At 39.1% G+C, this 22,922-nt stretch overlaps 1 protein-coding gene across 1 annotated transcript in view; it reads right to left on the bottom strand.

The window, feature by feature from the left end:
- The window catches only part of CCDC186 (coiled-coil domain containing 186), a 46,053-nt gene extending 34,025 nt beyond the window's left edge, over positions 1 to 12,028 (bottom strand). The window contains exons 1-2 of the mRNA XM_007173120.3: positions 11,858 to 12,028; positions 2,527 to 3,222 (exon numbers count right to left, since the gene is read on the bottom strand). Of these exons, the coding sequence (XP_007173182.2) occupies positions 2,527 to 3,161 (635 nt within the window). The 5' untranslated portion in view covers positions 3,162 to 3,222; positions 11,858 to 12,028. The remainder of the gene's footprint in view (positions 1 to 2,526; positions 3,223 to 11,857) is intronic.
- Between the last annotated feature and the right edge of the window lie 10,894 nt (positions 12,029 to 22,922).

Here is a 22,922-nt window from a genome sequence, read left to right as displayed (position 1 = left end):
TTACAGAAAATTAAATGAAGGCAAAAGAAAAAAAATGAGTTGTTTTAGAGCTAACCTTAATCACAAAGCATTTTATTTGAAATTTAAAATATTACATGTATAACAAAAAATTAACTTAGATTTAAAATAATATCTGACATTTTTATAATGCTTTAATGTCCTCAAAACAATCCCATCAGGTAAGTACTGTCCCCCTCATAAAGATGAAAAACTCTGTCTTGGAGAGGTTGATTTAACTAAGGAAACAGAGCTTGCAAGTGGCAGTGGGAATCTTCCAACTCTGGGCTTCTGACCAGAACTGTGCTTATCCCAGTCTACCATGTGGCCACTGTTCTGACATGATGGAGCAAAAAAAGAGGAATTAATTTTCTACTGTATTCCTAATGTTTTTAGATAAATTTAATAACATGTATCTTGTTCATTTCAGATAACCACATTAAAAAATCCACTGAAGCCAGACTAATTGGGTTCAGATTTTAACTTTGCCATTTAGTAGCATGTGACCTGAAGCAAGTTACTTAACCTCTCTGTGCTTCAAGTACCTCATCTGTAAAATGGGAATAATAATAGTTCATACCACATAGGGTTGTTGTGAGGACTCCGTGAGTTAATACATGTAAAGTGCCAGGCACATAATTAACAGCATTTAAGTGTTCCTGCTATTATTATTAAATCTGTAACATCTTACAATTTACAAGAGAAGCTTGAAAGTGGTTAAGACTCCAAATCTAAGGAAAGTAGAAAGAGGCATCAAGGACGATCTCAAAGGGAAGGTCTAAGAGATAAGTACAGATAGCAGGAAAATGAGGAAGTTACCCAAAAAGCAAGAATGGCAGAAACACTGATGGTTCAAGTATAAAATCACAGTTTTTTCAATAACAGCAGCATTCCAGTAAAGTTATGAGCAGGAGTAGCTGACATTGGTTTTTGGATAGTATTAAGAAAGGCATTGGATTCACAAGAGATATTTGTACACTCATGTTAACAGCAGCATTATTCATACCAGCCAAAAGGTAGAAGCAACCCAAATGTCCACTGATGGATGAACAGATAAACAAAATGTGGTATGTATACATACAATGGAATATTATTCAACCCTAAAAAGGAAGGAAGCTCTGACACAGGCTACCATATGGATGAACCTTGAGGACATCTGCTAAGTGAAATAAGCCAGTCACAAAATGGCAAATAGTATCAAAAGCAGTTAAACTCTTAGAAACAAAGTAGAATGGTGGTTACCAGGGGCTGGGGCAGGGGGAAACAGGGAGTTGTTGTTTAATAGGTATAGAATTTCGGATTTGTAAGATGAAAAAGCTATGGAGATAGGTTGTACAACAATGTGAATATACTTAACACTACCAAACTGCACATATTTTAAAAAGGTTAAGATGGTAAATTTTATGTTATGTGTATTTTATCACAATTGAAAAATAAAAAAACAGAAAAAAGAAGGGCTCTGGATGCTGAGATTAAAATTCATTGGGTAAACCAATGAAGGGTGAGCTGGCATGGGGAAGACTGATCTACTGGAAGACTGATCTGGAAGAGTAAATACTAGAAGCAAGGAGATCATTAAAAGCCAATTGCATATCAAACAATATTTGGATTATGGTATATTTTCCTTTGTCATCCTCCTCTAGTGTGTAGATTTCCTCCTCCCCTTTCTCTATACACACCCCCATTCCAAAAATTTTTTTAAAAAGAGAATCCGTCTGTATTTTAGTGAAGGCTAGCAAGTTTTATTTTCCTTTATTAAAGGTTATAGGAGTACCTAAACATATGCATCACTTACATATATAAATTTAAAACAAAAGGTGATATAATATTATTAGGAAAAGATAAAATGAAATTAAACTGTTGTTAAAATAGAAATTAACTCCACAAATCCAAGAGAAGTCTAAAAATAACTATGTTCTTATTTACTGAATGACACTAAACCAATTCTTCTGTTCTCCTAATTTTAATTTTTTAAACCAATGAATTTACAGTGGGAATTTTAAGAAAATTTTTTGAATTTTATAACTTGTCATTCCTTTTGAATTTATCTTAGTTCTGACATTATGCTTTACATTCTTTCAAAACTGAAAAATTTGAAAGAATATAAATTTATTTGTCTTTACAAATCTTTCTAGAGCTTTAATAAACTTATACTTTAATAAAACATTTATTCTTTTAAACTTATACACTAAGACATATGTAAAACAAATTTTGAATCATATTCAAAACAGTGCCTTTATACATAGACACATATATGTTGCTATATATGCTAACGTATTTGACATAGGTATATTATGTATAACTCTCATAAAAACACTGTTTACCTATTATTTCTAAAATAATGAAAATAAAATACCACATTCTAAAAAAAAGTTATATATCAAATAACTAGGCAAACTTGACATCTGCTCAACTACCACGTACATGGCTGTATTGTGGAAATAAAAGTAGATAAAATGATACCTTCCTTTAAAGAATTCAATCTTTAATCCCTGTGAAAAAAATAACCTGAAAGAATAAAACACTTACTTCTTTATGGTATGCTCCTGCTGCAAATGCTTATCTTGCACACACTTTTCAAACATAACTAATGCATTTTCTCCCTTATTCATTCCATTTGGTAGTCGGTGTTCTTTTGCAAACTCAGTAGATAAGAGCTCAGATTCTATTTCTTCCAACAAATCCTCTGATGTTGAAACATTCTTCATTTTTGAAATAAGTTTCTTGGTGCAGTCTGTATCATAAGGACTTTCTGAATAAGTCTTTTGATTAGCTGCTTCTGAAAATGTAGATGACCTTAATTCCGCCAATATTTGTGTTACTGTTTGTTCTGCTTCATTTGTTTTCAAAACTTGCTTTGTAAAATCTCCACCAGGAAAATTAGCTATTTGTTCAGAATTTTCTGGGCATATGTCTGTTTTAGCACAGGAATCCTCACCTCCACCATGATTTGGAATATAATTTTCCTGTGTTTCAATTTGATTATTGTGTTCATTAGGCTGACATAAAGTTTTATCAAAGTTTAATGACAACAGTTTGGACTCATTTTCTAAGCTGCTGTTTTCATCACCAGAAAACGAATTGCATGAGTCTTCCTTTATTTCAGATGTTTTCTCAATATTTTGATCAGAGGAAATGGAGGCTATGTGCTCTGTTTCTGACATGCTGACTGGCACCGATTCACTTTGCACCTCTTCAAAGCTGTTCCTGATCTTTGTTTTACATCTGAGAAAGTCAAAACATAAACTTTTTTTAAAAAAAAGTTTTTTTTAAACCAAGACCCCATATATATTTGCACACATTCCATGATGTGGAAAAACTAAGGCCGCACATTTTACCACTAATAATTCTTTAAAAATTCTTTCCTTGGCGGGGGCTGGGGGTGTGGGGTGGGGAAGAATGTAACAGCTGACCCACGTGAGCCACAACCAGTCAGGTGCTACAAAGGCTCATTCTCTTTTCTCCTTCAGTCCAGTCCTACAACTTCACTTCAGTTGCAGTTTGGCATTCCCCAATCACCCCCATAAGATGCTGGGTATGGAATGATACTAATAACAGGAAGATTAGTGCCCAAGAATTGTTTAGAATTCCTTCAGCTCCACAAAGGGAAAAAGACTATCTAAAGAATTTGTAAGAAACTATTGGGGAAATAAGATAGCAATGAAAACACTAGGCAAGAAATTACAAATCAAGATAATAAAACAATGTACATTAACAATGATGAATATTTACTGCAAAAGGAAAACTAAACAATAACAAAACACAGCTACCTATAGCCCAGACACCTAGAGCTGAGCTGAAAGAAGTCAGGGTGTAAAGGAGCCCTGACAGGAATTCATTTTTCACCCAGGGATGCAGGAAGTATCATGGCGATTTCCAAACATTCTCATCAAGAACACAAAATGTTCAGTACAACTGAGATGGACCTCATATGCATTGCTTAGGTCATAAAAGAAACATTTACAAAACTAATTCAACAATGTTAAAATATATTTTATGCTGTTTATGATGGTTACTAATCTAGCTATTTTCTGAAAATTAGTCAACTTTAAAAATTACCCTGAGACAGAAAAATATAAAACATTCCAGCAATCTTGATGAAGAAGAATTGTCAACTTTTGTCAGATATCAACCAAGCATGTACTGGAGTCATGTGAGGTTGGATAAAAAAGTGGGCATATCATAGTTTTGAAAGAAACTAGGGAAGAAACACTTCCAGGTGTAAGGTGTAAATGGAAAACAGAAAGATTAATATTTGAATAAAAGAAAGATACATGTTTACGTTGTTGGTCTGTGGTGGAGGTGGTGGTCAGAGGATAGTGAAAAAGGGTAAGAGAAGATGGTCAGATAGAATCCTCAGAATGATATGCAGGAGTGAAGGTTGTTAAGAAGGACGATAAATCATGACAGACCTGTATACTTGATTATACTATAGAATTTCTAGCACATACTAGGTTTTCAAATATTTGTGGAATTAAAGCAAAGAAGTAATATGAGAAAAGCAGTATTTGAGGACTAGGAACGCAGAAAATGGGAAGAATAATTCTAAGAAAGGAAAAGAAGACCAGCTTGTTTGTTAAATACTCTGGCATCGACTAATACAGACGTTGGCCTTAATACTATAAATTATCTACCTGTATAACATATTTCCAAACAATCAAACAAATTATCATTATTATCTTGCTGCATATATTGCATATTAAGACAAAGTCCACACTAGCAGTAAAGGTTTGGTTTAAGCAATACAAATAAATGCAGTAACAAAAAGCCTTGTGAGTATGCTGTATTCCAAATCTAGAACAAAGTAAAATAATTCTCAAACAGGGACATTAGCCGCCTACATTACCTTCCTCAAAGTAACTAATTTTAAGATACAACTTGTGAATGTGTTGCTGCTGAATTTGAAATCTTAATTTAGAAACATCATAACTAGTCAATGTTATGTGATATCTACTGAAGTCAAATTCAGAGCTGACCAAATGTAATGGAAAGCAGATAAAGAATCTATTTAAAAGAGAATGAGTCTATGAAGGCATTGTGACTCTCCAGCATAGATAGCAAGTGAAAAAAAACTCTCATTTGAGAACTCCTAAGGCTCTTGCCTGTGTACCATGCTTTGCCAACAGAAAAGCATTATGCAAACAATCGTTATCTTCTCATCCAGCTTTCATATTCCCCAGGGTTCAGTCCTCAACTTTATTTTCCTTCCCAGAATTCATCCACTTTGATAACTTAAACCAAAAACTCATAGTTGATGCCCACTTTAATTATTTTCATTCCTGTGCTCTTGAGTTACAGATAATGAATTATCTCTTTGCCTTCACTCTATCTCTACATAAAATAAAATCTCGAATGAATACAGGCATTTCCAATGGCTCAACTCAAAAATGGCTAATTCCAAAATCATAACAATAGCTCCTAAAATTGAGTACCCCCAGATAATCTTTTTTTTATTTCTGTCAATGGTATCATTTTTCTTAGTCATGCCTCCTTCCTTTCCTTTAGCCTCAAATTCTTTTACTAATTTCATGTCTCCTGCAATTATACCCTCCTTTCTACTGTCACTGTCCCCAACCTGCAACCCAACCCAGGCCTGATAACTTCCTACCTGGAACACTTGAATTGTTGGTTTCTCAGTCTCACTCCATTCCTCCCTCCTGTGTCACCCAATCCAGAGAAGGGGTTGAAGAGTATACTACATTGGCTCTGCCAAAGGGGAACAGGAGCTGCCCTATGAAGCGAGTCCTCAATGGCACAAGGGTCCAGGGAGCTACAAACACTGCCCCCCAAAAATCCACACATACCGCCTCCAGAGACCACCATCAAATACAACCAGATGGACAAGAGTAAGGCCAGAGCCATCTCTTCCCTCTTTAAAGTTACAGAGAGTGAGAACTCTGCCTCCACTGGCTGGTTTTCTTCCCCCAACTCCAAAAGGGCTAGTTAGAGAAAGGAGAGGGAACATATTTTAGAGCCAAATTACACCTCTTCTTCTTTAATCCAAGCAGCTGGGAACTAACAGCTTCAACATTTCTTTAGGGAGATGATAGAGTTTATGATTAACATTTTTTGTTGCTTTTGTTTTGTAAGCGATTGAAACCTGTCTTAATTTCTGGAATAAGTTTTTTCCGGTTATCAAAAGTGGCAGCAGAAGAGTTACGATATCAAACCAAGACATTATTGAAGGATTGCACCTCAGAGGGAACTGGAGGGGATGCGAGCATTTCATGTTTATACCTCAGAGTTGCAATTCCTCAATAAACCAGTTGTAGTATTTTTCCAATCTTATCTCTCAACACATTCCTAAAATCCTAGTACTTCACTATAGTATTATACTTTGCCAGTCCCTGACCAGTCTATTCAAGATTCCTCCAAACAATGTGCACATTAACATTTCCATGGCTTTGCTCTAATCTAGAACGTTCTTCCCTTCAGTCTATCCAGAGCCTAATTATATTTAAAGGACATATTCTAAGGCCACATCTTCCTTCAAATTTTCCCTCATGGGAAGTACAAAAATAATCTCTCATGTAAATGAAAACATACTTCACTTATACTCATCAGGTACATCGTGGCAGCCTTCCTTGTGACATTTCTTTTTTTTGTTTTTTTGTTTTGTTTTGTTTTTGTTTTTCCTTGTGACATTTCTGAACAGCCTTTTAAATGATCTCTTGCAAAGAAGAGGAACCACACTCTGAACTGAATCAAACTTCTTAAATCTCAAGCAATAGAATAGTAATAATAAATAGATAAATAAATCTAACAAAGATATTCTCTACTACCTTTACAGTCATTCTTGCAAAGGTTGTTCAGTGGTTCTCAGTGAGGGTGGGATTGGGTTTACACAATGAGCTGGGGGCGATTGAAGGGCATTTAGAGGGTGGGAACCAGGTTGTAAGAAGACTTGTCATGTGTAAGACAGTACAGAACAACAAAAAGGTCTCATTCTGCTGGATATTCATCTAGGTAAAAAAAAAAAACGGTTTTCATAATTACCTCATCTTAGACTGTTTTACGTATTAATCCTCCTGTAAATTAAAGAAGGCTTAGTTCAACCTCAGAAGACAAGCACTTTCTATACTGTTGCTCAGTAATATGCCCATGACCTTTGAAAAAATTCTTCAGATGAACTGGCATCTGAGAATCACTTAACTTGCAAACATAGTTTTCTGATGCTCAAATGAATACTGATTGGAGGCAAAAGGAAAAGGAGAGAAGTTAAAGAAGATTTATGTGTATATATGTAAAAAGCCATCACTAAAGAGTAAATAACTGTACAAGAATGGCGTGGGGAGGGGAGCCATGATGAGCTTGATTGTCCACGATTAACCAGGGGAAAAGAGAGTCAGCTGAGTCCTCTTGTGGGCCTCCAGTTGACAATGCTGATGTAGGCCAATTTGGCTGCTGTCCAAGTTTTTTCTTGGGGGTGGGGGTAAAGGGGGTAGTTATCATTAAAGCTACTGAGGATGGAATAGCCTAGAAGTAGATTAAAGGGGTAGGACATAAAACTAGACATTTGTTTACAAGATTGTTTTAATTAAGAAGTGCTTGTATAAATCAAATTCACACTCATGTATATAGATACAGCGACTACAATTATAGATTACAATATCTGGTGCTTTTTTGAGGTAAGGAGTAACACAGGTTATTTGACTTTTTAGCAACTCTTACTCATTAGGGGAAATTACTGTATTTAAATTTAGCAGTCACAAAATTCCTCTTAATTCAAGTACTTTTTTCCTCCCGAGAGTTGTTTCTGTTTCTGACACAGTACTACAGGACCAATTCACACTTCAAAATTGTCTCAGTGGAGTGAGAAGTGGTTTCGCTCTTACTGGAGCTCATCAGCTGTAGGCAACTGGTCAAGAAACATTTACTTGCCTTAAAGCCAACCATTATCCAACTTGGATTTTATTTCTTAATCAAAGAACTAGCAATTCTACAAAATTATTTCCATACAAAAGTCTTATAAACGAAAACACTGTCTTTAACAGCTTTTAGTACTATTTCTTGTTTCTCAGTAATTAGCAGTATAAACAACAACAAAAGAACTTAAGCTTATTCAATAAATGCAAATACAAATGAATCCAATCCACAGATATTTGGTAATAGATTATCAAACATAACAAGCCTCATACAAAAGTACCAAGCCAGAAATACATTTCTAAACTAGATATTAAGTCATTCATTCACCAAATATGTATTGAGCATGTATTATGTTCAGGCACTGTTCTATGTGTTGGGAACACAGCAGTGAACAAAACAGATATCTCTTCTGGAGTTTACACTCTGGTGTAGTGGACCAGCATATAAAATCTATGTTAAATCTTTTGCTCTTTGTGTTTACAGTATTTTAATTTGAAGGTCTGTCAGCGTTCCATCAGAAGCTATATAAGATATGCATGAGTGTTTAAGTCCAACAGAAACATGTGACTCAGTTCAGCATAAATGTTACTTACAACAAACTACAAATTTTAAACTTACAAACTGTACCGAGTCTCAAATAATACCAGCTATAGCTTCTCAAATAATGTCCATTAAGATAAGCAAGTTGAGCCTGTGAGGGCACTCCTGTTCTTCAATATAATGGTTTACTGTCCTTTGAAGGAAAAGTAAGTACATCCAAAGGTCTTTTACACACTCCCCGAATACACTCTGAAAGCAGCATGAACAAAATAATGACCTATCTTCCTGACCAGTTCTAACAAGGTTCTAAAATGGCTATTAAAATCAGAAGCAATTAAAAACTGAGCTGGTTATTTCAAAGAACTCTAGTTTTATCAAAAGGAAGATATACTTGTAAAGTAGTCACATTGTAACTAAGCTTTTGGGTAAAATTTAATATACCGAGTTTCCTTTATGTGAAACAGTATCACTTGCTCTTAAAAGTTGTCTTTAGTCCACTAGGTTAAAAAGTATATTATATGAGGCCAAGGTCAATTATCCCTGTAGGGATTTGTTTAGTTTTGCAACCAAGGGTTAGGGCATTATGAATTTTACAGTGTGTACACTATATCACCAAAAAAAAAAAAAAAAAAGATGTTGAAAAGACTCAGGGCAATAGATGCAGCAGGATACCCCACCCCCACCCCAAACAGTACCAAATCCTGCGACACGAAAACAGAAGACGCTACAGTCTATCAAGATTCCAGGAAAAGAAGATAGGTAGCCACATCATATATCACATTATCAGTTTGGTATCTTAGATCCAAGCAATTTTATATATCTCTAATAGTAAGTTTTGAAACAGAAAAAATTTTAATACAGAAATCTCAGTTTGCTGCTACTTGTACAGAGCTCACCAAATGAACTTTAAAAAGTCTAAGAAAACATGAAAAGTATTTTCAGCTAATTTCCCCCCCAAATCTGAAAGCTAAAAAAAAAAGGCGGGGGGGGGGATTGACCTAGAGCTCCCTTTTCAAAAAGGAAGGCTAATAACTTAAAAAAAAAAAATTAAGTTTTAAGTCTGCCTTATATTATATTAAGAAGTTCTGGTTAATGTTTAAATTTTGAAGCCACCTTTGGCCTGGGCTTGGTTAATTTGGTACAATGTAGTTTACCAAAAAATTAAATTATTCATTAGCTACTACATAATCACCCCTGAAGTAGACTAACGGTTCATGTGCCTTAATGACTGACAACTATACTCACAATCCAATCAGTACTTTGCTGGGTTTTATTTCCACTTTGTGTCTATTGCCCCTTCATGCCAATACTTTTTCTTTTGTTTACTTCTTAGCCCAAATAGATTTTTTAAATCTCAGTAGCTGAGAAATAAAGTTCAAAGGTGACATTTGCAATAATATAATATTACAGGGTTAATTTGCAAATTTCAATTATCTGTGCTCCCAAGGTTGCCCTGAAACGACACTGAGCATAACATTCCCAACACTGCAAGCTGTGTGACATGTTTATGAGAAATTCAAGAATCAGCTTTAATTATTAAAAGCTAGAGATAAGGGATAAAAGACCGACCTAAATTTTACTAAAAGAAAAGAAACAGAACTTCAGGTTAAGGAGTCTTACTTTAACATGAAACTGTCAAATGAATTTGAAAAACTAGCACAAATTAGGGAAAGATGATTCCCTTCAAAGGGAAAGATGATTTTTCTAAATCTCTAAATAAAGGCTGCTTCAACCTATTATCTCTTCCTAAAGAGTGAGTATACTTCACTGTTTTACCTTCATTCCAGGATGTCAGCATGTAACTGTAAACAGATGGTTTTAAACTGAATATAATAAGTAATCATTATCAGCTATGCTGTCACTGTACAGCATCAAAGAACAACTCTTTAGTTTATGGTTGAAGGAACTAAAAGGTTAAAGAGTGGTTACTGTGCTACACCACTCCTTTCCTGTTAGCAACAAACAAGACTCTGAAATACCAATGAAACTCTAAGGAATCTCCACTGTTTAAAGGAACCTCTGAGTTTATATCCAGGTATTATGAATTAGACAAGGTCTTAAAAAGAATAAAACCAATATAAACACAATTCAGGCATTTCCAGGTAGAATCTTCAGTAATTATACATGCTTGCCTATTACAATGTAATAAGGAGTTTTAATTCTTTATACTGCAAGATTTGTTAATCACTCAATACTGTCACTGAATTTAAAATAACAGGAAAAGATCAAAAAGGAAGAAAAAAAAAAAAGAACGAGGCCAATCATCACTGTTTTCTATTTGTGTAATGATGGATAAAGAATTGGAAAGTAGCTGTACAGAGACCAGCAGACTTTATACACAAGCAGATAGTTCAGTTTTACTATCAATATCTCTTGAACCTTAACGTTTCCCACACACTGCAAATATGATGGTGCAGTTAGTAGTTGGGAAGGCTACACCCAAAACTACCATACCTAAACACTTAATAGATTTTTCTTTTTGAGTGACTATCAGCACACCTCTTGAAACACTTCCACTGATTTGCCACACATTTTCCTTAGAAAAACTCCCAACCTATCATTTCGGAAAAAATAACAAAGCTAGGAAGCAAAGGTACCTTACACACGCATACACAGAGAAAACTGCCAAACGCCTGGGGCTGCATGGCCTTCTAAACAACGCTCCTAGGTAACAAGATTATCATGTCAAAGGTAATCCAAATGTTCCAAATCCAGGCCTCTTTCCTCTAAACAATATCAAAATGTAAATATTAGCTCAAGTTATTAAACTGTTAACAGCCAAGCAATAATTACACCTGTTCCCCAAGACTGCTACTAGGGAACATGTAGAAGGGGTTTTACCATTTTACAAGTTTGATAGAGGCTCAAATTTGAAACATGATCCTTACCAACCAAGGTTTATCAAATGCCTTGATGTCCTTGGAAAAAAGGCAACATAAACCCCAAGAACGATTTCTCTCATATCCGCAATCCCAAAGAATCGTCTTTAAATTACTTAAAATCACAGTAATGGAAGTGTTTGGAAGAGAGTTTAAAAAGTCGCTAACAGTCAACATAAAACACGAACACAGTGAACTTGGAGACGAAAGGAGAAATAGGCGACTGAGTCTATGGGGGATGGCCGAGCAGGTAGGGCTTAGCTACAGTTCGCATTAGGAGACGGGGCAAGCGGCCCAAGTTCCGCCGCCCTCTAGGCACCGCTCTGGAGGCGCGGCACTCACGGCCCCCGGCGACCCCTCGGCCGCCTCCTGTCCCGGCGCCCGGGACTGAGGGAGGGAGGCAGGGAGAGGAGGGGATTCCGAACTCCTTCCCCCAGCGCTCGCCTCGCTCCCTCGAGAAGCCAGGCAGGGAACCGCCCCGGGACCTGCAGGACGGCGCGGAAGGTGGGCAGCCCGCCGCGCCGCGCCGCCACCGCGACTCCCCGGCCCGCCCCGGGCATCCCTCAGGCACTTACCCCACTTCTTCGAGCCTTAGGCCACACCCCTAAAGAGGCCATTGGAATTCCCGCTTAGGGGCCAACTTCTCCATAACGGGGTCCAGCAGACCAGGAAGTGCGGGGGAGGGGGGGGCAGCGGTGAGGAACAGGGCCGACACCACGCTCCCTCCGCCGCGGCTTCCCCAAGCCCCCGCGGAGCTGACACATCAACAAAGATGGCGGCGACGCTGAAGCCGGCCCCGCTACAGCTGAGGGGGCGGGGCTCCCTGGAGGAGCCAATCATCGCGGCGCGGGCCGCGTGACGCGACGCCCCTTGGTGCCTGGGTAACCTGTCTGCAGTGGGCGGGGCCGGCGCAGCGCTGTCTCCTACCTCCGGAGCGCCCGGCACGACAGTTCGACTTTCTGGGCACCCACTCCCCGCCCCCCCGCCATCCCCGGCAGACCCGACGAACCGGCTCTCCCGCCTGTAGTCCCGTCCTACCTCTCACGCCCCTCCCCGGCCCAAGCAGGTTATTGCTTCCTGCAGGACGCACTCCTTGGAGATGATCCCTCTGAACTCTTTGGCCCTTACTCATCATAGTCAAGGACATAAAGTTATAAAAATGAGAATTCAAAATTGTGACTTAACAAGCTTTGATGCGTAAGTCTTGCACCTGACGTGGGCGGTGTCAGCAGGAGCAGCCTACCTGCCCGTCAGACAGTTCATCTCTGGGAGAGGTTCTGGGGGTTTCCAGAACACCGCGTTCGAGTCCACCGCGTGGCCCCTACTGCCATTGTTTAATAATAAACTGTGGGTGTGTTCGTCTCCTGTACTGCACTGTGAGCCTTGAGCGTTGGAAGTGTCCTCATCCCAGCGCGCAGCGTGGGGGTTGACATGCTGGAGCTGCTCAATAATTAGAAAAAAACTTTAAAAAGCGTACTGGGGTGGGGGGTGGGGGGGTAGGTGGAGGATGTGTATTCAATATAGTTGCCTAATCGCGTCCTGAGAAGGTGAAAAGTTTCAGTCTGGAGAGTTTGCAAACCTACTCTGTCCAGTTAAGTGCTGTTCTTTAAGATTTCTTACATACAACTCCTGAGTGAATATACTTGATTCTGACAAGTCAATTCAAGAGTTTATAAAGCAAAACTTCTTTTTCGGTTAAACTTCTTTGATACTAACTGCTGGCAAAAACAAAAAACAAAAAAAACAAAAAACCCCACCAAAAACAAAAAGAAAAACCCAAAAAACAAAACCAAAAACAAACCCCACTTTAAAAAATTCAACATTTTGTAACTCTGTTCCTCTTTCCTTTTAACAGGAAACGGCACCTCCCTCCTTAAATGAAGATACTGATTAAAGCACATGCTGCAGTGAAAGTGTGACAGTAAAGAAATTATTTGGCTTTTTTTGTTGTTGTTGGCTGTGTTGGGTCTTCGTTGCTGCGCTCGGGCTTTCTCTAGTTGCAGCGAGTAGGGGCTACTCTTCCTTGCCGCGCGTGGACTTCTCATTGCGGTGGCTTCTCTTGTGGTGGAGCACAGTCTCTAGACGCACAGGCTTCAGTAGTTGTGGCACGTGGGCTCAGTAGTTGTGGCTCGCGGGCTCTAGAGCACAGGCTCAGTGGTTGCAGCACATGGGCTTTGTGGGATCTTCCTGGAGCAGGGCTCGAACCGGTGTCCCCTGCATTGGCAGGGGGATTCTTAACCACTGCGCCACCAGGGAAGTCCCAAGAAATGATTTGACTTTTAAACAATAAATTGACCAAATATTCCTACTGAGATGTTATTCCAAGGGGAAAAATAAAAAAAGAAACTTTAAGCTTTTTCAGTGTGCATATTGTCAGTAATAACATTCATACTGTTATTTCTGAAATATATTAGTATAAAGCGTATATGTAATCCTTGGGAACCAAGATTTTCAGTATTGGAGAAAGGAAATACACATATAAAAATCAAAGAAATTAAGTAAAAACACTACAATCCTAAATTTGAATTTAGAAATATCAGTATGAACTCATGGCACATTTCATTTCCATTAAAAAAAAAGGCTGTCCACTGGAAAGGCCTAGAACAATGATCAACCCAATGCACACCCCTATTCTCCTATCATCTCTAAATATAATTTCCCACTAAAAGTCACCTGGGATCTTCGGCGCTCAAGGGCTAAATCTACATCTGGGGCAAGAAATGTACAAGAAAGCCTAGGACATTTTGGTTGTATCAGAAAGCAAAGAAGAAAGCAAAGATCATAGGAGTTGTGTCAAAAAGATTCAGGAGCCAATTCAAAGGTGTTCCCACTGGTCAAAGATAGGACAATTTTAGCATTCAAAAATAACAGCAATTGAGATACATCTACCAGGTTAAAAATCAATGAGCGTTGATTTTTTTAAATGTCATTGGTCACCTTTGGAGGATGCCAAGGAATCATCACATTCTGAAAACTGATAAAAGAATAAAGCATCCTACCTTTTCTGTTACAAACTGAATCTCAGTCAAGTAGTTGATGTGAGAAATTTCTTTATAGAATTTCAGGTAATAAATGCAGAGGAAAAGATAGACTAGCACCATTTTGGAAACCCTAGTGAAATAATGTATCCAGGTAATGATCATCAGTGAATCCAGAATCATTAGATGAAAAGCTGACTGGAAACTTTACAGTGCATGGATAGGTCTGACAACATTAGAACCTGCTAAGTTAATTTTAATATCCCCCAAAGAGAAAGGACTAGATATTAAGTGTCTTCTGATGTGGAGCAGTAGAGGAACACAACACCACCTGTGAAGTATTCTTGCTAGAGAGGATGTAATCAACAAAATTGTGAGAAAAACTGCAGTTACTACAATACATAAGCTGCAAGAAATCTTTTTAAAATACATCACTGAATGCAAATGTAGGATCTGATTTGACCATACCAACTGTTAAAAATCATTTGAGACTATCTGGAAATTTTCAATACTAATTTGATGACATTAGGAAATTATTTTTAAAGGTGGGATAAATTTTGGTGATGTTTTTTAACAGTCATAATCTTTTAAAAATACATCCTTAAATATATATGGATGTAAAGATACAATATCCCAGAAAGTAAGAACGTGCTCAAAAAAATAAAAACAACCCCATATTGATGGGAGTATGTCAAAGGAGAACAAAAAAGAACTGAAGGGACTTCCCTGGTGGCGCAGTGGTTAAGAATCCACCTGCCAACGCAGTGGACACAGGTTAGATCCCTGGTCCAGGAAGATCCCACATGCCACGGAGCAACTAAGCCCATGGGCCACAACTCCTGAGCCTGCTCTCTAGAGCCCACGAGCCACAACTACTGAGCCTGCGTACCACAACTACTGAGGCCCGAGCACCTAGAGCCGAGGCTCCGCAACAAGAGAAGCCACCGCAATGAGAAGCCTGCGCACCACAACAAAGAGTAGCCCCCGCTCGCCGCAACTAGAGAAAGCCCGCGCACAGCAATGCAGACCCAATACAGCCAAAAATAAATAAATTTATATTAAAAAAATTCTAAATCATTTCTGTAAGTACTCTGCCCTTAAGGAAGTGAAGCATAACCCCCTTTCCTTAGGTGTAGACGGCACATAATGACTTCTTCCAAAGTGTATAGTATGTAAAGTGAGGGGAAAAAAGTAACTTTATAGTAGAGAAACCTGACAAGTACTAGCCAGGTGATCATGGAAAATATTAACTGTCATAAATCATGCTCATAGAATGTACCCTGCATATGATGCTATAGGAATGACACTTTACCTCAGTAGTCTTCCTTCTAATAACCCATAACTACTCTCTTAACATGAGAAAAACATCAGACAAATTCCATCAATGGGGCATCGTACAAAAATGCCTCACCATTACTCCTGGAAGACGAGAAGACCATCAAAACACGGATAGTCTGAAAAACTGCCACAGCCAAGAGCCTAGGAGACATGACAACTAAATAAGTGTGTTATCCTGAATGCGATCCTGGCTCAGAAGGACAATAGGTAAACACTACGAAAATCTAAATAAAATATGGACTTTAGTAATAATGTAGCAATATTGGTTCCTTAATTGTAACAAACATATCCTACTAATATAATGTTACTAATAAGGGAAACTGGGTGTGGCTTATGTGGGAATTCTCCATACTGTCTTCTCAATCTATTTGTATTTCTAAAACTGTTCTAAAAATAAAATCTAAAAAAAAAAAAAAAAAAATCTATTAAAAAGAAAACAATATACAAGTCGGAATTTGCCTCAAAACAATGGATGGAGAGTATGTGGGGTACAGATGCAGACAAGATTGACCATAAATTGATAATATTGAACTGGGTGATGGTTACATAAGGGTACCCTTTTTCTTCTGAATATTTTTAAAGGTCATAGTTCAAAAAATAGTTAAAGGGCTTCCCTGGTGGCGCAGTGGTTGAGAATCTGCCTGCCAATGCAGGGGACACGGGTTCGAGCCCTGGTCTGGGAGGATCCCACATGCCGCGGAGCAACTAGGCCCGTGAGCCACAGCTGCTGAGCCTGCGTGTCTGGAGCCTGTGCTCCGCAACGGGAGAGGCCGCGATAGTGAGAGGCCAGCGCACTGCGATGAAGAGTGGCCCCCACTTGCCGCAGCTGGAGGAAGCCCTAGCACAGAAACGAAGACCCAACACAGCCAAAAATAAATATAAAAAATAAATTAATTAATTAAAAAAAAAAATAGTTAAAAAGTTTTTTTCTTTGAGCAACATCAACCTATAATTACGTGCTCTAAGGGCAAACAGTGTGATCACGTGTACCTAGTTTCCGCATGCAGGCAGAAGCAGTTGATTGATTTGAGAAAACTTTTTAAGACTTTAAGTGATTAATATAACTCAAGTGACCCTTGCGGAGACAAGGTCTGCATTTTTGCCCTTGGAGTTTCCAGGGACTCCTTTCTAGAAGAAACAAGAACAAAGACTATCTTAAGTTTCCGCAGTGGACCTCCCTCTGACCCTGCAGCTTTTGTACCGACGCTAGAGCACAAAGATGGCGCCCCCGGGCCCAGAGCGCAGCTCCCAACGCGCAGCGGCAGCGCGTGGGCGCAGCGGCAGCACGTGGGTGCAGACTGCGCAGGCGCGCGCTGGCGAGCGGCCTGGGCGTCCAGAGCGAGGAAAGCGCAGCGAGCGCCCCTGGCTGCCGGGCTCGCGGACACGGGCGGGTGCCACCACCGCCAGGCTTCAGAGACTGGTCGGGGTCAGCGGCCCTTTTGCCTCTTTCCAGGTCAGGATTCCCAGGCGCATGGGGAAGCGAAAGGGACTGCGTGAGGGTTACGGAGCTTCAGTCGTTGGGGGTCGGACGTTGGGCTCTGGACGTTGAGGTCGAGCGTTGAGGTTGTGCGTTGAGCGGGTACCAGGGGACTGGAAGTGGGGAGAGTACGGAAGGTTGGAGAAGCCCTGGGAGCTTTGGCTGGGAAGGCAGGTCTGGGGTAGGAGGTTTTGGTGGGGAGGATCCTGTATTGGGAGGAGGGGCGAGAGACGTGGGAGTTGAGCTTTGGGCAAATGGGGGCCTTGCAGCAGATTTGGAAAATAGTTAACACTAACAAGCATGACTCTCCTAAGTGTGAACATCCACTTGCATCCCATTGGAGGACCTCTTTCCCCTTCACTCTAAAACAATTTGGTTTGTGGATTCAATGTCTTCATTTAACTCAAAGCTACAGTGCAAACAATACTTTTTAGACTTTCTCTCCTACTTCTTATCTACTGTAGAAAGGAAGATACATCGCAGCATTCGCTTACATATAGGTGAGGCAGCACTGGTTCATTTAACACGTATTTATAGCATGTTTGCTATGTACTAGTCGCTTTTCTTGGCACTCAGGCCCTGCTATAAATATGCTTGCCCTGTTGCCCTCTGGTTCCCTTATCGAGCCGTCCGGGTATTGAATGCACAATTGCACTGCCTAGGAATGTGACCTGAATTTTCACGTTAACTGTGTAAGGGCGCTGGTCCTCGTGGGTTTGGTGAGTTACTAAACCTTCTCAGGTCTCCCTTCCTTGTCTGTAGGAATAAAGAAATAGGAATACTTTAATCCTCAAATTATTTTCGTCTTCAGTGTGCAAACTAATTCCACCTGAGTGGAAGAAATTCTTTGTGTGTGGGAGCGGTATAGAAGTAAAGTAAAAATAACGGCTGCCTTTTAAGGATTGAGTAAGGACCTGCCACTGTGCTGGGTAGTTTACATACAGTGTCACATTTAATCCTCATGATTAGGTGTTCTGAGGAAGTTACTACTGCTGGCCACACTTCACAGCCACTGAATCCTAGGAAGGTGAAGTGATTTGCCTGAGGCAGCATAGCTAAATGAGGAAGGTGAGACTGCTCAGACTTGGGTCTGACCGACTTTAAAGCTCATGTTCTGTGGAACCATTGAGTTTCATAGCTTTAAAACTGTTTCCTTTGAATAGCCATTCTCTCTGAATGCAGGGGGTTACCAGGAGGACAAAAGCAAACAGAAGAAAAAGTATTAGTTAAGTATCTGCTGCATGCACTTTTGGTATTAAAGGAATTAACTCACTGTGGGTTTACTCTGGCCTCTAGGTTGTGGTCTCTTGGAAAGACAGGAGAGGCCTTATGTCACTGTTTACAGTGTATCCTGGGATGCTGCGGGCTTCATAGGGGAAGGGTAGCTGGATTCCAAGGGAGTAAAAGAAAGGTTTTGCCCCTTGGGGAGCATCAAGTCTTACTGAGATCAATTCATGAAGTACAGAACAAAAGGACAACACGAAACCAAGGCCTTATTTTTGCCTGTAGAACTGCAGAAGTTAGTTATTTTCATTCCACTGCTCTTTTATTACATCAGTGATTCCTTAAAGAAATTTGCGAACCCTTCTAATTAATCTCTAGTGTTGACTAAGGAAACACGAAACTAATTACTGTAGATTTGAGGATGATCATAAATATATTTTATTCATCACTAGTAGCGTGTAAAAAATAGTGGATTGTGTATGGGGGAACTGCTTATTTTAAAACTGTGTGAGGTTAGCCTGTCCTCAAGGTATGACCCCCAAAGCAATATCTGTCACACCTCTGTACCTGTATATTCCAGAAGTTTGCAACCCAAGGTTGGGAAACACAGAACTATGGTATAAGGCCTGCCCTCTCCAGATTCAGATATGCCCCAGTGATTGACATACGATGAAGCACATTCTTAGTTTTTTTTAATGTTAAAATTCAGCTTTAAAAGTGTATTTTGTATCCCAATTGTGGTGGTTACATAAATCTATATATGTGTTAAAATTCACAGAACTATAAATCAAAAGAAAAAAGACAATTGCATGGTATGATAATTACACATTTAAAAAAAATTAAATTCCAAAGGATTTTAGATGACTGCAAGTTTTACGGGTACTCACAGTAGTCCAGGCTTCCCTCCAAAAGCTAGTGCACAGGCGGAAGTAACTTTGAGAGTCAGGGATAGTGTGATTCTCCTGTTGACCCTTTGTCGGCCCACATCTAGAATCCTGTGCTGTTAGGAGAGTCCTGTCTATATGAGGGTTTCGGATGAACTAGAGAAAGTGCTGAATTGTGAGAAGTCTAGAAGGTTAAGGACCTGGAGGAAAGTGGACATGGTGGCCATTTCAGATGTTGGAACGGTTGGGGCCGCGGGGCAGCAACAGGAGTCACTTGGGAAGAGAACCATTTTATGAAGAAGCATGCAGTACGGTTGGCCGTCCAAAATGAAAGGACGTCAGAAGCTTCTAGTTATAGGACAGGGCTAGATGTCTGTTTGCCCTGGGCGTTGTAATGAAAGTTCCTAAATTGGGTGAGGCAAGTGAGATAACCTAAATTCTAACCTGAGTAGTCCACCATAGGTGGAGCTTCTTTTAAGCTTAAATCCTTTTTGTTTGCTGCTCACACTTTACATTGGGTCTAAAACTGATTCTGTTATCCTTCCTAAAGTCAAATAACTTTATTAATTTTTGGACTTTGGAAGAGTTGAGGTAAGACATAAAGTATTGCTATTAAATTTCAGTAAACCTCATAGCATGGTGTAATTCTCCCTTTAAGATTGCTAGATGAAATTTCAGACAGTGAATTTTAACTTTCCCTGTCCAGGTTGTCAGGAAAACAGTGCAATAGTGCATTTTAGATAGTTTTATCATACGAGTATCTTTTGAGTGCCGCATTGTACCAGACGCCGTGGTAGGCACTGTGGGAAATCAGAGGGTTTTTTGTTAATTGTTTTAGTAAGACATGGTTCCTGCACTCAGGCAACTTAAAATAATTGTCTATAGGTAACTCTACAGGGTAGTAAGGAGTTACGGATTGACTGTCAGCCTTACTTATTAATAAGGACAAAGTTAGGAAAGCTATTTCAGGATTTAAAGGCTGTGTATTGAGGATCCCAATGGTGTCTTGAGACAGTGTCTGTACCCTGGTTTTGTGGTTTAAATATTACTGTGATCTTTTACTTGGTTTAAAATTAACCACAGTTTACGAAAAAAAGTTTGATTGAACATGCAGTGATATTTTAATCTTTAACATGATTTTTTATATGAGTAATTCATCCTTAAATATAATTTGGAAAATGAAAAAGACAGTGAAAAAGATTTCCTCAACTTACCTACCCCAGAACACTGTTATTTAAAATTTAATGTATCTCAGTCATCTTTTTTACATAGAGTTTTGTTCTTTTTTATTTTGCAGTTATTATACTGAATATACAGTGTTTTTCTGATCTTTCACTTGCCATTCTAATAGACGTTTTACAATGTTTTTGAAAACTGTGATTCTAAATGGTAGTGTAATATTCTGTGTAGTAGAAGCATCACTGTTAACTTTCTTTTTTCCTTTTTTTTCTATTTTAAATGGATATTTATACATGCCGTATTTTTTGATATTTAAGATTATTTCAGTGGGATGATTTCTAGAATAGACTTGTCAGGTGAGTGGCTATGGATATTTTTAAGAATATATATTATATGTTATTATATATGTATAATATGCACATATATATTATATAACTATATTATGTATAATACACATGTACATATATAAATCTCCAACTTATTTCTCAGACAGAACATATTAATTTATATTCCCTCCAGTAATGAGTGTTTTAATTGCACCTATGCTGTATAGAAAATAATATATAGTTATTTCAACTTGAATTTTTTTGTTACAGATGAGGTTGAATGTTTTCCCCCTTATGTTTATCAATGAATCTTCATCCTCTATGTATCCTTTCATGCCTTTTGCTCATTTATTTTATTGGTATCTGTGTCCATTGGGCTGCAAATAACAGAAAACCCAAAGGTGTATTTTTCTGATGCCACAGCAAGTCTGTGCCTAGGCAGATCAGGGCTGGAGTCAGGGCTTCTGCCAGGGACACCATACTCTGCCTTCTCCTCTCCACTGTCCTGAGGGTGTGCTGCTTTCTCATGCTTATTGCTTTCTCATTGCATTGTGGGTGATACATCTTCAGGCCTCAGGTCCGTGTTGCAGGAAGAAAGAAGTGAAAGACCCTGCTAGCCAAATCTGTCCCTGTTCATCAGGAAAGGACAGAGCTTTCTGAGAAGCTCCACTCAGAACTCTGATTGTGGCCAGTATTGTCTCTAACTCAAGCTGGCAAATCAGAAGTAGAAGGTGGTGTTTGGGTCAGTTACCCACAGTGTCTGCTACAGTTTCTGGATGTTTTTACTATTTATCCCACTTTTTAAAAGGTATCAAATTTGTCATCTTTGTGTTAGTACTTATTTTCTGACCTCTTTGCTATTTTTTGTAAGTTTTTAATTGTTCATTTAATCATGTTTGCTATCATTTTGTTTATGGTATTTTACCACTTTAAAAAAGGGACTTCCTTCGTCATCCAGTGGTTAAGGCTGGGAGATTGCAATGCAAGGGGCACGGGTTTGATCCCTGGTCGCGGAACTAAGATCCCCCAAAATAAAAAAATAAATAAAACCCAAACTCCTCATCCAGTGTGGGTGTTGCACACTGATTCTCTGGGAAGCAAAATCTGAGATGGAGGTTTGTGTAGTGTGATGAGTGAACATGGCCTGTTTGGTACTAGTTTCTTTTGGAGTTAGTTGAAGTGAACTTCGTAGTCCATTATGTCTCAGTGTTGGAAAAATGAATGTTCTTGGTTGTATTGGTTCCTATTAGATCAAGTTTACTGTGTTAGTAAAATATATATCACTGCTTGTTTTCTATCTGTTGACTAGTATGTGTCTAAAGCAGGTGTGTCCTTATTGTGACTGAATTTCTCCTCTAATCAGTTTTTACTTTATACATCTCAAGGCGATGTCATTGTGAGTCAGCGATTTCTGGCCGCTCTGTCTCCTGGGAGGGTTTCTTTTACCAATGTAAAATACCTCTCTTTATCCCAATATTTTCTACCTTGAGTTCTATTTTATCTGCTATTAATGCTATTAATATTAGCAGCCCAACTTTATTTTGGTTATCTGCATAGCACATATTTTAGTTCTTTTATTTTCAAGCTTACCATGTATTTTGTTTTAATGTGTGCCTTTTGTGCACAGTACATATCTGGATATTTTTCTCCCTGGGTCTATCTCTCATTTTCTATTTTGAGACTGAATCATTGATATTTAGATTACTTGGGCTTGGGTCTGTCATCTTATTTGATGTTTTCTGTTTACCATACTTGAATTTTTTTTCCCCTGTTGGATTGTGATTTTAAAGTTATGCTTTGTTTTTGTCCTTGCAGTAGTTGCCCTAATAATTTTTTAAAAATTTTATGTATGTATGTATTTATTTATTTATGGCTGCGTTGGGTCCTCATTGCTGCGCGTGGCCTTTCCCTAGTTGCGATGAGCGGGGGCCACTCTTTATTGCGGTGCATGGGCCTCTCACTGCAGTGGCCTCTCTTGTTGCAGAGCATGGGCTCTAGGCGTGCGGGCTTCAGCAGTTGGGGCACGTGGGCTCTAGAGCACAGGCTCAGTGGATGTGGCACACGGGCTTAGTTGCTCCACGGCATGTGGGATCCTCCCGGACCAGGGATCGAACCCGTGTCCCCTGCACTGGCAGGCGGATTCTCAACCACTGTACCACCAGGGAAGCCTACCCTAATAATTTAAATGCATGTTCTTTATATTTCTTGTACAGAGTCTAGCGTTACTCAGTATT

Source organism: Balaenoptera acutorostrata, chromosome 16 (genome assembly GCF_949987535.1).
Source record: "Balaenoptera acutorostrata chromosome 16, mBalAcu1.1, whole genome shotgun sequence".
Lineage (NCBI taxonomy): Eukaryota > Metazoa > Chordata > Mammalia > Artiodactyla > Balaenopteridae > Balaenoptera > Balaenoptera acutorostrata.
The sequence above is the reverse complement of the archived record's forward strand: the minus strand, read 5'-3'. Positions and strand labels throughout refer to the sequence as shown.